At 40.7% G+C, this 15212-nt stretch overlaps 1 protein-coding gene and 1 long non-coding RNA gene across 2 annotated transcripts; one reads left to right on the plus strand and one right to left on the minus strand.

Moving 5' to 3' along the window:
• Nucleotides 1–1272: 1272 nt before the first annotated feature.
• utp23 (UTP23 small subunit processome component) lies at nucleotides 1273–8718 on the minus strand. Its single transcript, XM_062028916.1, has 3 exons — nucleotides 8282–8718; nucleotides 4858–5032; nucleotides 1273–1851 (listed from the first exon to the last, which is right to left on the minus strand). The coding sequence occupies exons 1-3, from the start codon at nucleotides 8467–8469 to the stop codon at nucleotides 1483–1485; spliced, it is 732 nt and encodes a 243-aa protein (XP_061884900.1). The 5' UTR covers nucleotides 8470–8718; the 3' UTR covers nucleotides 1273–1482.
• An 846-nt stretch (nucleotides 8719–9564) lies between these two features.
• Nucleotides 9565–11224, plus strand: LOC133635680 (uncharacterized). The gene is made up of 4 exons (XR_009822110.1): nucleotides 9565–10315; nucleotides 10448–10518; nucleotides 10632–10702; nucleotides 10790–11224. It is a non-coding gene; the product is annotated as an uncharacterized LOC133635680 (long non-coding RNA).
• Nucleotides 11225–15212: the final 3988 nt, after the last annotated feature.

The following is a 15212-nucleotide window of genomic DNA, read 5'->3' on the forward strand; positions in this document are numbered from 1 at the left end:
AAACAATAAACACTTGGTATTTTTTATATGTGAATAATATACAGTCTATTCTACAGCATTATTCACATGTGAATAATATAAATACAGTCTATTATACATACATTATAAACTATTGACATATTGTCTTATATTGTTGTACTGTTATATTGGTAAACTCACAAATAGGTGCATTCATACAAATACAGTATTTAATATGTATCCTGTTTTATTCTGATTATAATCATGATTGATAAATTAAGTGCAGAATCAAAGTAATTCAAAGATGTTGAAAAAAACATGTATCAGCAAACCTGGGGCCGTACTTATCAAGCTTCTTAGAGTGCCATTTTACACGTAAGTCCTGAGAATTTGCGAAATGTAGTCCTACTCTCAAACTTAAAAGCTTTTTATCAACGTTCTTAAGTGTAAGAATCACTCCTACTCTCCACAATATTTAAGAGACCTTCAGAGGTGTCTTAAGTGGTTAGGAGTTGCCAGCAGGGGATGGCACTGAGGCGAGAGAGACGTGCGCGAACGTTCAGGGAACGGAACAATGTTTTTTTTTTTTTGATGACGAGCAGCTGATCAAACGGTATCGTTTAGACAGAGCGGATATTATTTTTGTCACAGATTTAGTACTTTTCGATTCCTTGTTGATTTTTGCATGTGTCTGCAGTGGGCTAGTATATATAGAGCCACCCACACCAGTTTCAAATTAGTTGCCTAATTAATGAATTGGAAAGAAAATGTTATGACAGTAGCGTATGTGTGTGGCCGTGAGGTGAGTGACGTCAGTGAGTGTGTGGGCGATAGAAGAGAGGGAGCGGTAGCGTGAGTGCCGGCGGGGACTAGTTTGTTTTGTATTATTTTGTAGTTTATTGTCAAAATATACACTCCCATTGTCCACTTAAATATTTCCAAGATATTTCTTTATTCTTAGACAACGGATTCCCTTCCGTGATTGGTCATTTCTATGGACACAGAAATGACGTCACCTAAAATTCCGTTTACGGCACATAGTAATGTCGTAATTCAGCTCTGAGTGTGACACTTAAGATTCAGTCCTACACTTCGCTGAAAGTGTGAGTAAGACGCTTGATAACTAACTTTTAAGTGCAGCTTTCAGCGAAGAATTTATTTACTCTTAAGTCAACTCTTAGCAGACTTCTTAGGAGTAATTCTAAGAAGCTTGATAAGTACGGCCCCTGGTCATGTTGACTCACTGTATGGAATGATATCAAAATTTGCTGTATCGCCCACCCCTAACGGTCACACGACAACCACTCCAAAATGTATAGGACACAGGATATTTAATGTGTTGGGTTAAGTTAAACAAGGCAATAAAAAGGACATTAAATGCTGTAAAATGTAAAAATATGTAAAAGGATTGTGTGTTGATTTATTGTTGGAGTTGTTAGCAGAGTAGATGATGTATGTACTGTATGTAATATGTTGCCATGGAAATAAACATATTTTCAGCACACATGTTAACGGTATATAATTCTATGGTGCATCACCTCCCTCTGTTCTACTCTTCTTTTGTCGGCGCCGCTTCTGACCCTCTTCGCTTTTTTTAAGTGGAGGTGTGGGCACGCCTTTCTTCTTCTTCTTCAGGCAGCTCAAAGGGTTGGGGTTGGGCCGTTTCCTCTTCTTCCCGCGTCTGTCCCCGTCCTTCCGAGCGACTATGCCCTGCTCCTTCTTCATGCTGCGGAGGCTCTGCTGCTGGCTGGGGCTCACCAGCTCCCCCAGCTGCACGGCCTGGACGTGGTCGAGCGACAGCTGGTCGGGTTTGTCCAGCACGATGGTGTTGACGATGATGTAGAGCAGAGGCACGCCGGGGATCTTCTTCAGGCCCGTTGTTAGCGCGCGGTCCTGCGGAATCAAAAACACCACTTAGACATGCAGACACACACAGCCAGTCCATATGGACTAACTCAGGGGTCTGCAACCCAAAATGTTGAAAGAGCCACATTGGACCAAAAATACCACAAAAGTAATCTGTATAGAGCCACAAAAAATCAAAGTGTTATAAGGAAGGCAACACATGATGGAAGTGTCTATATTAGCCTACTATCAAAATGACTATGTGTCGCAGGCTGACACAAATCCTTGTTGACAGAAATGCTGGAATTTACTTTTTATGCCACATATTTTTGCAACATTAGAAAGCATCAGAGGGTGAGATAACTCCTGGAAATGACTGGCTTAGAATGGCCAAAGGCATATATATGTGTGTCCAAGTTAAAGGAAACGGCAGGCTTTCTTCTTCTAATGTATTGGTTTGCTGTGGTCTGGAACAATATGGCACACAAACTATCAGAAATGCAGCACACGTAACATACAGATAATGTGTCATGAGACTAGTGCTGGGCGATATGGGCTTTTATTAATATCTCAATATTTTTAGGCCACGATATATATCTCGGTATTTTGCCTTAGCCTTGAATTAACACTTGATGCATATAATCACAGCAGTACGATGATTCTATGTGTCTACATTAAAACATTCTTGTTCATACTGCATTAATATATGCTCATTTTAAACTTTCATGCAGAGAGGGAAATCACAACTAAGTCAATTTACCAAAACTGTATTTATCAAATACTAATTTCGAAACAAAGTGCAAGATTGTCAGAGACATTTTAAAACAAATTAGGGCACTTTTGTGCATGATGTCACTAAGATGACATTTGTAAACAACACTAAATTAAAGTGCACTTTTTTAACAGAACGCCACTACAATATTTTTAAACAAATAAAGTGAACTTTTGTGCATGATGTCACACAAGATATTTCCAAAAAGAGGACCCTATTTGTATGGCCACAATGCCTGAACATAAAACAATGGCAACAAAAGGTCAATGAGGTTACTTATGGAAAAGTTCACAGCTTTAGTCTTAGATTCTTCTGTATGAAATACCTGTATATGGCACAAATAAGAAGTTCAAAAAATATATAGTTGCATTTTGTGCATGGTGTGTTGTGCTTGTGAAAACAACCAGTGAGTAGTACCAGGTTGTTCAGAGGTTTTGTGCCGAAAACAAGCCTATTAACGGTGTCTGGTTTGAGAGATGCTCGGTGGCATGTAACTATATTCCCACTGGTACTAAACACCCTTTCCGATGGGGAACTGGTGGCAGGCACACAGAGATACTTTTTTGCCACATTTTTTAGGTTTGGGAACATTTCCTCATGGTCTTTCCACTACTGCAGGGGATTTGCTTCACTGTCAACATTAACAGACTGCAAGTAGGCAGACAACTCTTTTTCAATACGCTCTCTCTGTGATAGTGTGCTTGAGGATGATGTTGCTGCTGTTTTAAAGAAGCTTCCAAGGGTTTTCTTCCTTAGTGGCTCTGTTGGTTGTGATGCTGTTGATGCATCTTGAGGGTGGGAAGCAGGGCCCTGGTCAGACTCGAACAGCATAGCCTCCATCTCAGCTAAGGCTCTGCTCTTGATGTCCTCCACCTTTCCTTCTGGCAAGTATGTTGTCTTGAACCTGGGATCCACTAAGCCTGCCATGTCCAGCAGGGCGTTAGTGGAAGGATCAGAAAACTTCTCGCTCAGATAATCCAGGATGGAGGCTTTGATAGACTGGGTCAGTGGAGTGTCATCCTCCTGATATGCCAAGAGGCTGGACTTGAAGAGATGGAGCACAGGCTTGACATAGGACACTGTGATGTAACTCTCACCTGATAGAGCATCAGTGAATTCCAGGAGGGGTTTGAGAGCCTTGTGCACTGACTCGAGGACTTGCAGGTCTTGCCAGGTGAGAACGAGATGCCGGGTTTTCTTGTTCGGATGCAGTGTTGTAAAGCGCGTCGCCACTGGACTCTAAAGCAGCGGAGACGCGTTCTCTGGAGTGATTAATCACGATTTTCCATCTGGGAATCTGATGGACGAGTCTGGGTTTGGAGGTTGCCAGGAGAACATTTCGGACTGCATTGTGCCGAGTGTGAAATTCGGTGGAGGAGGATGTGGTGTGGGGTTGTTTTTCAGGAGTTGGGATTGGCCCCTTAGTTCCAGTGAAAGGAACTTTGAATGCTCCAGGATACCAAAACATTTTGGACAATTCCATGCTCACAACCTAGTGGAAACAGTTTGGAGCGGGCCCGTTCCTCTTCCAACGTGACTGTGCACCAGTGCACAAAGCAAGGTCCATAAAGACATGGATGAGAGAGTCTGGTGTGGATGAACTTGACTGGCCTGCGCAGAGTCCTGACCTGAACCCGATAGAACACCTTTGGGTTGAATTAGAACGGAGACTGAGAGCCAGGACTTCTCGACCAACATCAGTGTTTGACCTCACCAATGCGCTTTTGGAAGAATGGTGGAAAATTCCTATAAACACACTCCGCAACCCTGTGGACAGCCTTCCCAGAAGAGTTGAAGCTGTAATAGCTGCAAAAGGTGGACCGACATCATATTGAACCCTATGGGTTAGGAATGGGATGGCACTTCAAGTTCATATGTGAGTCAAGGCAGGTGGCCTAATACTTTTGGCAATATAGTGTATATTATTTTGTTTTATTATTAGAGATGATTAGTGTAAATATATGTAATTGTACGCAGTACATTTATTTTTGTAACACATTTATTAAGAAAAGATAAGGTACTTTATTTCCACATTATTTCCATGCTTTCGGGGGCCACACAAATTGATGTGGCGGGCCTTGAGTTTGACACCTGTGCAATAGATTAACACATATACCAGCAGCTAAATTAGGAGAAATGGTCCTAATATCATATATTTGCCCAAAAATATATTGTGATATATATTATCACAAGAGGCTGCAATTTATACTGCAATATTTATTTTGAAGTATTAAGACGATAATGTAATGTTTGAAAAAAACTAAACCGTGTGTTTTATTGACCTGTGTGGCGACAAAGTAGTGATGTGGGTTTGTCTCCTCCAGCATGGACAGCAGACACTGGGAAGCAGGAACCGGGTTCTTGAAATGTGGACATCTCCTCACTTGGTACCGCTGCAGAATGACTCTTGCCCCATAGAGTTCTTTCCCCAGAGTTTCCAGTTCTTTCAGAGCACAGCTGAAAAGCACAACAACCACGTGAAATAGTGCTGGCTGAAAGATTGTATGTACTGTTAAGTCAGTGTTTTTCAACCACTGTGCCGCGGCACGAGATATTGTCTGGTGTGCCGTGGGAGATGATGTCATTTCACCTAATTGGGTTAAAAATATTTTTTGCAAACCAATAATTGTAATCCGCAAATAATGTGCCGTTGTTGAGTGTCTGTCCTGTCTAGAGCGCGGCAGAGTAACCATGTAATACTCTTTCATATCAGTAGGTGGCAGCAAGTAGCTAGTTGCTTTGTGGATGTCGGGAACATGGTTTGTTGTGATCACAATATGCAGACAACAGCGGGAGGCAGTGTGCAGGTAAAAAGGTATGTAATACTTAAACCAAAAATAAACAAAAGGCGAGTGCCGCTAAGAAACGGCATTGAAGCTTAAGGATGGATATGCAAAACTAAACTAAAACTGAACTGGCTGCAAAGTAAACAAAAACAGAATGCTGGACGACAGCAAAGACTTACAGCGTGTGGAGCAGCAGACGGCGTCCACAAAGTGCATCGGTACATGACGTGACAACCAACAACAAAATAGGAAACACTACAAACATGAAAACACACAGTTAGGGCTGGGCGATATATCGATATACTCGATATATTGCGAGTTTGTCTCTGTGTGATATAGAAAATGACTATATCGTGATATTCGAGTACCGTATACGTTCTCACGCAGTTGCTTTTAGCTGCAGGCATTACACTACAGGCTCTTCTCACTCTTTCTAGTCTCTCCTCACAGACAGCAAGCGCACCTTCTTACATACGTCACATACGTATACGCCCTCGCGCAGCAGAGAGGTAGCAGCATGGGTAACGTTAGCTGTGGTGCGAGTGGTAATACGAGAGAAAGAAGGTGCGAATCTGGTAACAAATGAAGGAAGAATTAATTCCCAAGAAAAACAGCACTGGATCCATCGTCTGCCGGTGGTTTGGCTTCAAGCGGGAATATGTCAAACAGACAACCGTAATTTGTCATGTGTGGGGCAAAAGCGTTGCTACAAAAAGTAGCATTACTGTTAACATATAGCATCATTTGAAAAGTCACCTGCTAGAGAATGAAGAGTGCTTACTCCGCATGTCAACATCTCCGTTCGGTGCCACACCAACAAAATGCAGAGGCAACCATTTCCACATCAACCGTCACCGTATGAAAAAAATAGTCAACAGGAGATAACGTCCGCCGGAACCTACCACATAGTGAAGGACATACACAATTTGATTTCCTATTATGCAGCTCATTTTTATTTGAGTTATTGAAATATCTTGTGTGACATCATGCACAAAAGTGCACTTTATTTGTTTTAAACTATTGTAGTGGCGTTCTGTACAAAAAGTGCACTTTAATTTAGTGTTGTTTTGATATGTCATCTTAGTGACATCATGCACAAAAGTGCACTCATAGCTTGTTTTAAAACAGGGGTGTCAAAGTCAAATGGACGGAGGGCCAAATAAAAAATTTAGCTACAAGCCGAGGGCCGGACTGTTCGAATGTTCATTGAAAAATTTTTAAATGACGCATATAGTCTAGTGAACCTAATTGAACCTACTGAAAACCTAACAAATATATTCCAATATGATCAGATAAATAAAGCAATATTTTCTTATGGCTCTGTCAGTAATCTTTAATTTTCAACAGACACAAAAGACAAATTTCCTTTATATAAAAATCCCCATAACATGAACATTAAATGAAAGAAACCGGTATTCAAGGCACCATCAGTAGCCTATATTTTCTATTTTAGCAAAAGTGGGCTAAATTTACTTCAAAGAAAAAAACAATAATAGCAATTTTCTATCATCCACTCAACTGAAATATTTTAAAAATATAATTAAATTGAAATACAATAAAATAAAGTGCAAAAATCTATAAATCAAAAACAACACTTTGTTTAAGGAGAAGTAACATGCAGTGAAAACAAATATTAAACTTTAACTTTTAAACTTGAATTGAGTAAAAACTCTAAATATGTGATTGCACAGTAATGTTCACATTAAACCCCCCTCCTCCCTCCGTGGGAGGGAGGCGAGTTGGGTGCCCGAAACCCCCCGCTGGTTTCGGCCCGCCCCTTGGCGCGCGTGGCACGGCGGGCTCCGCGACCCGACGGCTGGCCCTCGTGGCTTGACGGCGGGCGCGTCCCGACGGGCCGCGCGTAGGGGTCAAACGCAGAAGTCTCAGGGCCTCGTGGTGAGGGGGTGGCCTGCGGGTTTCGGCCCGCTTGACCCCCCCGCTCCGCTTGGCGCGCGCGGCACATGACGGGTTCCGCCACCGACGCTCGGGCTGCAGCCCGACGGTGGTGCGGGCCCGGCGGTGACGCGCGGTTTGGGGAAACAAAGCAGAAGTCTCAGGGCCTCGGGGCCGGGTTTCGGCCCGCCCCCTTGGCGCGCGTGGCACGGCGGGCTCCGCGACTGACGGCCGGGCTGCAGCCCTTCGGCCGGCAGGCGCGTCCCGGCGGGCCGCTCGCCCCCTTTCGGAACCTTGGACCGGCATCCGCTTGGTGCGTGTAAAAGATCTGCGGTCTAAAAAAAAAAAAAAAAAAAAAAAAAAAAAAAAAAAAAAAAAAAAAAAAGATCTGCGGGCCGGTTCTAATAATAAATCAAGATCATCCCAAGGGCCGTAAAAAACCTTCTCGCGGGCCGGATATGGCCCGCGGGCCTTGACTCTGACATATGTGTTTTAAAATGTCTCTGACAATCTTGCACTTTCTGTTTTGAAATGACATGAATGTTTGTGCCACTGCTTAATAACTGTTTAATAAATACACTTTTGCTAAATTGACTTAGTTGTGATTTCCCTCTCTGCATGAAAGTTTAAAATGAGCATATATTAATGCAGTATGAAGAAGAATGTTTTAATGTAGACACATAGAATCATCATACTGCTGTGATTATATGCATCAAGTGTTCATTCAAGGCTAAGGAAAAATATTGCGATATATATCGTGTATCGTGACATGGCCTAAAAATATCGAGATATTAAAAAAAGGCCATATCGCCCAGCCCTACACACAATACACCTACTTTGAGACAAGAGCTATAGTGATGCATGGCTGGTTATGGTTTGAATTTATATCTAACAATTGTGAGAACGACTATTTACTGTCAATATCGGCTGCTAAGTTTCATTTTTTTATGATTTCTGCTGGTGGTGTGCCTCTGGATTTTTTCTAATGAAAAAACAAGGTTGAAAAACACTGTTTAAGTGTACTCACTTGGTGGTGCACAGCTGCACTTCGCCCATTAGATATTTCGGTATTTGCTCCTTGATTTGAATCTTGTTCTTCAACGCGGCCTGGCAAAAAGTTCCGTCAATGAGAACTTGATAAGGTTCCCTGAAGCAAAAATTATATTTGTAAAATGATAACGTTTTCTTGGCTTGCTTTTGTCGCTTGATCTTCATGGTCGCTTGTGCGCGTACACGCGAGACTTAATCAGATGTGTTGATATCTATAAGACTCTATGGTAGCAGTATTTAACATTATCCGCAAAAAACGACTAGTTTAATGTGCCAATTTTCCGCTATTTGATCAGTTTACATGATGTGTGTGTTCTTCTCTAGCAAGTCAGACACGTGTGTCCGTTCTGGCTTAGACTCCGCTAGGAAACAAAACACTGGTAAAAAGGTTCCGGAGTGAGTAGCTTTCACACTGCTTCTTCTTCTTCATTTTCATTTTATGGCGGGTCGGCAACCAACGTTATAGATGCATACCGCCACCTACTGTACTGGAGTGTGTATCCTCGGGATACTTAGGTTACAGACTATGTCTGTACATATCAAATATGTATTTACACCAGTGGAGGCTCCTCCATAGAGGTGGAGGAGGCCTGGCCTCCCCAATAATTTGAGAGAAGAGAGAGATTTAAAAAAAACAATAAATATATTTATTTTATTTATTTATTTTAACAAAAAACATATTTTTTATTTTTTATATTCATATTATTTTAGTTTTGTTCATAAATCTAAATGTTCCCATGGCTAAAACCCAATATTGCAATTGTAAAGCAACAGGCCAGATTTCCCTATCAGTTTGTATTAAGGGAGGCCAGGCCTCCCCTAGGAAATTAGCTTCTCATAGAAGTCAATGTAATGCATGCTTTTTCATGCCAATATGTGATTGGCCAGATCACTGAAAATGGGTGGGCAACGGAGGCCTGGCCTCACCATGCATTGTGTCCAGGGCTGAAAGATTGACATTTTGTTCGTCCAATCACATGCTACTGGTTCATTTGGAATCAATCCTTTCCTTTCCTAATCAACACAGAAGCCATTTTGAGAATTCGCCAGCCACTTCAGTCAAACAAACACTCGCCATAGTGGCTACGAGTGTCCTATCAACTTGTGCTTTTCAGGAAATTTAGAGAACACCCCTGGCTATCATCCGTGAAGTTTATAGCTCATATAGCCAAATACTTTTGCTTAAAACGACCTCGGAAATCGGCGAGATGTGACAGAGGACCCGGCACATCACAGCAAAAGACGCAGACAAGGTAACAGGACCCAAGAGAAGTTTACAAGCGACTTTACGACTCCATCCATGTAAGCGTTAAAAATCAGATTGAGCAGAGGTTTCAAAATCTTGAATGTATGAGGTTTATGGAGCTTCTAGATTTTGACCTATATGACTCCTACAAAAAAGAGTTTCCACAGGCAGCATTCACAAGTCTGAAAGATAACTATGGTCATTTATTCGATATGGTAAAACTGAAGTCAGAACTGCAGGTGTTTTACAATAACAAGGACCTCCAGGGCAGCGCTAGGTTGTGTGATTCACTGTGCGCAATGAAAACCAATGAACTGAGCGAAGCAATGCCTGAACTGTACAGACTAATGTGTCTCGTTGCCTCTATCGGGGCTACGTCTGCCGGGGTGGAGAGAAGTTTCTCTTGTCTGAAAAGACTGAAAACGTATGCAAGGAACACAATCGGACAAGATCGACTGAGGAGCTTGGCTATCATCGCACTTGAAAGAAGGATTCTAAAATCTCTTAGAGAGAATCCACAGTGGTATGAAAAGACCATAGACATCTTTGCAGCACAAACAAACAGGAGAATGGACTTTACTTTTAAGTAGGCCTAAATTATTTTTCTAGGCCTAGGCTATATTTCATTTTCTTTTGTACTTTTTTTTTAATTGTTGAAGGGAAACAAAAAGCAGAGACAAGACCGTTTTTGCAATCAACGTTACAGTTTTTTTTAAATCTGGGGATGGATGGCTGAGTTGGACACGTTCTGGATCCACACGACCTGTGAGTATTCTCACTACTTTGCTCTCAAGAAATTGCAGTACAATCTGAATTACTTTTTGGATGAACTGGGTGTCTACCAGTGTTACACCACTAGTTCTCAGTAGTAATAACACTCCATTTCATGTCTCTCAGTAGATGAAGCCAGCTGCAACCCGTAGAGTGGAGTCGTGGAGAGAGCCCCTCGCCCCTCAGCTAAACCAGAGGTGGGTTGAAATCTCTACCAGTGTTATACCACTAGTTCTCAGTAGTAATAGCAGTGTTACACCACTAGTTCTCAGTAGTAATAACACAAAATTTCATGTCCTGTATTTCTCAGTAAATGAAGCCAGCACCAACCTGTGGAGTGGAGTCCAGGAGAGAGCATGCCGCCCCTCAGCTAAACCAGATGTGAGTTGAACTAATTAGATGTCTCTACCAGTGTTACACCACTAGTTCTCAGTAGTAATAACACTCCATTTTGTCTGTGTTTCTCAGCAGATAAAGCCAACTGGAACCATATTTTTACATATTTTATATTAAATATATTGAATAAAACTACATATGATAAAGAAAGTGTTATCTTATCTTTTTTATATGCTAAACTTGATTAAATTGGTGATTACATGTTGAAGCTGTAGAAGAATGAAAAATGTAAGCTAAACAAAATTGTTTTTAACTACATAATTAAAATTCCTGCCTTTTACACATGTTCACTTGGCGTTTATATAACATCCAAATGTCATTTCTCAGCTTAATTATCAGGCAGGCTCATAGACTTACAGCAATGTAATTTCTTCAGGAAGGCACAAGGCTAAGCTCTGCACAATGAATTGCATCAGCAAGAACTTTCTGACTGTAGCTTACACTCCAAATAGTATGCCTTTGGCCAGCACAAAGACAGATAAGAGAACAGGGAACATTCCATCGCGAGTGAAGTGAGCAAGCGGAAAAAAATGGCCTCCTCAATTCTGGAAGTCACCAGCCTCCACTGATTTACACAAAACCACACATAACAAAAGGAGAGGAAAAAATAAAATAAAGAAATATATCTATGTATATACACACTATATTGCCAAAAGTGTTTGGCAACTTGCCTAATTGATACTTCAAACTTGCATAAATAACTCTTAAGGAGTATAACATAATTTGGCTTCTGAGAGCTTCAAAATGTAATGAATAAAATGCTAAAGTTGTTGATGAACAAGCAATTATTTTAATAATTAAATATGGTAATTTTAAATGAATTATTATGATCATTTAAAATTATTTCAAAAATGTTTATTTTAATGTATAATTCTACGGCTGGATGTAATAAGCAGTCAGAAAAAATACAAATAAAAATACAATTAATTTTGATGTTTTTAGCAAAATATAGTAAAAATGTATTTAGTTTTTTTTTAATTAATAAATATATTTATTTTTAGGTGAGATAAACATAATAATACGATTTCTTTCTAGTCTGGATGATTTAGTTCTTGTCAAGCTGTTGTCCTCCCGTCTCTTCCCCAAGGATGGCTCCAAGAGCTGGGCAAACGCCTGGAGATGCCCTCTATCAACAACACGGTCGGCGGCCCGTCGGTGCACAGCTCGTACATCGCCGCCTTCTACTTTACCCTCAGCAGCCTGACCAACGTCGGCTTTGGCAACGTGTGCGCCAACACGGACGCCGAGAAGATATTCTCCATCTGCACCATGCTCATCGGCGGTATGCCGGACGCCTCGTATGGACTAACGTGATTGGGCAGGCACGCTGTTTATATCGTGGGAAAGCAGACGTGAAAAAAGGCTGTCCTCACTCAGGTCCGCATGGAGCTGGAGGGGGCGTGGCCTCCAGCTCCGGCTGAAAATCGGGAGATTTTCGGGAGAATATTTGTCCCGGGAGGTTTTCGAGAGAGGCGCTGAATTTTGGGAGTTCCCCGGAAAATTCTGGAGGGTTGGCAAGTATGCCTGCCTCGACTCACATATGAACTTGAAGTGCCATCCCATTCCTAACCCATAGGGTTCAATATGATGTCGGTCCACCTTTTGCAGCTATTACAGCTTCAACTCATATGGGAAGGCTGTCCACAAGGTTGCGGAGTGTCTTTGTAGGAATTTACCACCATTATTCCAAAAGTGCATTGGTGAGGTCACACACTGATGTTTGGTCGAGAAGGCCTGGCTCTAATTTATCCCAAAGGTGTTCTATCGGGTTCAGGTCAGGACTCTGTGCAGGCCAGTCAAGTTAATCTACATCAGACTCCGTCATCCATGTCTTTATGGACCTTGCTTTGTGCACTGGTGCACAGCCATGTTGGAAGAGGAAGGGGCCCGCTCCAAACTGTTCCCACAAGGTTGGGAGCGTGGAATTGTCCAGAATGTTTTGGTGTCCTGGAGCATTCAAAGTTCCTTTCACTGGAACTAAGGGACCAGGCCCAACTCCTGACAAACAACCCCACACCATAATTCCTCCGCTGACCCCCTATCTGTCAGTTTACGTGGCCTACCACTTCGTGGCTGAGTTGCTGTTGTTCCCAAACTCTACCATTTTCTTATAATAAAGCCAACAGTTGACTTTGGAGTATTTAGGAGCGAGGACATTTCACGACTGGATTGGTTGCACAGGTGGCAAAATCCCAGTTTTTACCAGGATTCTCTAATTGCTGTATTAATCAGTGATTTTGCCTCCCCTCTTCCAACTGGGATAATAATTAACTTATAGCTTTCACACTTACAGTATATGTTGATTTAAAACAATAATTTGCGACATTAACCTAACTTTGTTGCTTTTTTTTATGTTAACGGGGTTTGATGAATTATCTTGAAAAATTGAATTTTTAGACACCAATTGTTATTTTTTTTATTTTTTTTACTTGTTGGCTAGGCCTCATTAGTTTATTTACAGGGGTGTCCAAAGTGCGGCCCGGGGGCAGCAATTTTTTAAATTTTAAAAATGCGTTTACAAAAAAAAAACATAAACAGTGGAATAAAAAAGCAAACAGGTGTAATGTAACGAGAACATGTAGCAGTATCGACACTAATAACAAAAAGCTGCCATGCAGGCAGTTTATTTTAATTTTAAAACTGTAATTGCTCAAAAATAAATAAACACTTATACTCGACGGCTAAAACTGAAGTTGATCCAGCGATTTAAGCATTTAAAAGTAAAAATAATCTTTACTGATATATGATTTGTTTTATCAGTTTAGGCCTTTTGGATCATTTGGGACTTTTAGTCAGATTTTTCTGTACAGTCATTGTTCAAAAAACAATAATGAGTCAAAAGCAATGTTGTTATGAATTATTTACATATAAGACTCCAATTACTTCACATTAAATATTCCATTTTGAAAAAGTTTTGGGGAAATGTTGCATATTTTGTGTTTTTTTCATGAAAAACCGAAAAGGGCATTAAATATATACAAATAAATTCTGTATGACGGATAGTTCTTACATTTAAAGTTAAAGTACCACTGATAGTCAGTCACACACACACTAGGTGTGGTGAAATTACTCTCTGCATTTGACCCATCCCCTTGTTCCACCCCCAGGGAGGTGAGGGGAGCAGTGAGCAGCAGCGGTGGCCGCGCTCTGGAATCATTTTGGTGATTTAACCCCCAATTCCAACCCTTGATGCTGAGTGCGAAGCAGGGAGGTAATGGGTCCCATTTTAATAGTCTTTGGTATGACTCGGCCAGGGTTCTTAATTTGATATATAAATAATTAAGTATTTAAAGTTAAAAAATACATTGACTTTTCTTTAAAACTCTAATAACCGTTAACATTCTCCAAAATTGAGAGGAGCCCTAAGTATTACAATGTATGGTGTATTGGTTTTGAAAATGAAAATGTTTTTCTTAAATTTTTCAGTGAGTGGCCCTTAATGGAAAAAGTTTGGACCTGCCTGGTCTATTAGAACATTGGGCTATATTTTAAAGCAGGCGTGTCAAACGTACGGCCCGAGGGCTGGATCAGGCCCGCGAACACGTTTTATCCGGCTCGCGGGATGGGTTTGCTAAGTATAAAAATCAACCTAAAATTTTTGAATGAAAGAAACAGCTCAAGGTGTCCACTGGATGTCGCAATAGCAAATTGCAGCCACACTTCCGTCAGTCTACCCCAGGGCAGCTGTGGCTATGAAAGTAGCTTACCACCACCAGGTGTGAATGAATGATGGGTTCTACATGTAAAGCGACTTTGGGTACTTAGAAAAGCGCTTTATAAATTCCAGGTATTATTATTATTTGTATCTTTGCAGATGATGCTACATATGTACAAAATAAACCACATGATGTTAGTACATCAGCCCAGGAAAATGATCAAACTACATAAATAACATCCTGTAATTTGATTTTGATATAATTTTTATCTAGATAGATTGAAAATTAACAACAATGAGTTGACTGATGGACATTATCACATAATTTATTCAGAAAATATAAATACAAATAAAGTATATATACTATTAACCGCAACAGATAATTGTAAAAAAAACAACCCCAAAAAACTTTATGATTTGTACAATTTCAGAATGTGCTTGTTCTATTTTTAAACAAAAAAAACAATCTGAAGCTGTCTTTATTTTTAAGTTATCGTGCCATGATTTCACCAGTCCGGCCCACTTGGGAGTAGATTTTTCTCCATGTGGCCCCCGATCTAATCATCAATTTCCACACTTCTATTAGCCCTGGGTCCAGCTGACCAGGACATCTTATCTGTAATAGAAATGTGTAGGGGGGGGTGTATGGTGTGTGGTCATTAAATATGTATTCTGATATATGTTCTTCACAGAAAATGAGCCAAAGTCAGTGAGTCTCAGTTTGAAAAATTAATTAATTGTATCATTTTTCTTTTAATAAAAAATGAAAACGGGTCCCACAGACCCGAACACCACACTTATTTATATATCGCATTTATAGCATATTTATACATATTATTT

The sequence above is a fragment of the Entelurus aequoreus genome, linkage group LG20 (genome assembly GCF_033978785.1).
Source record: "Entelurus aequoreus isolate RoL-2023_Sb linkage group LG20, RoL_Eaeq_v1.1, whole genome shotgun sequence".
Lineage (NCBI taxonomy): Eukaryota > Metazoa > Chordata > Actinopteri > Syngnathiformes > Syngnathidae > Entelurus > Entelurus aequoreus.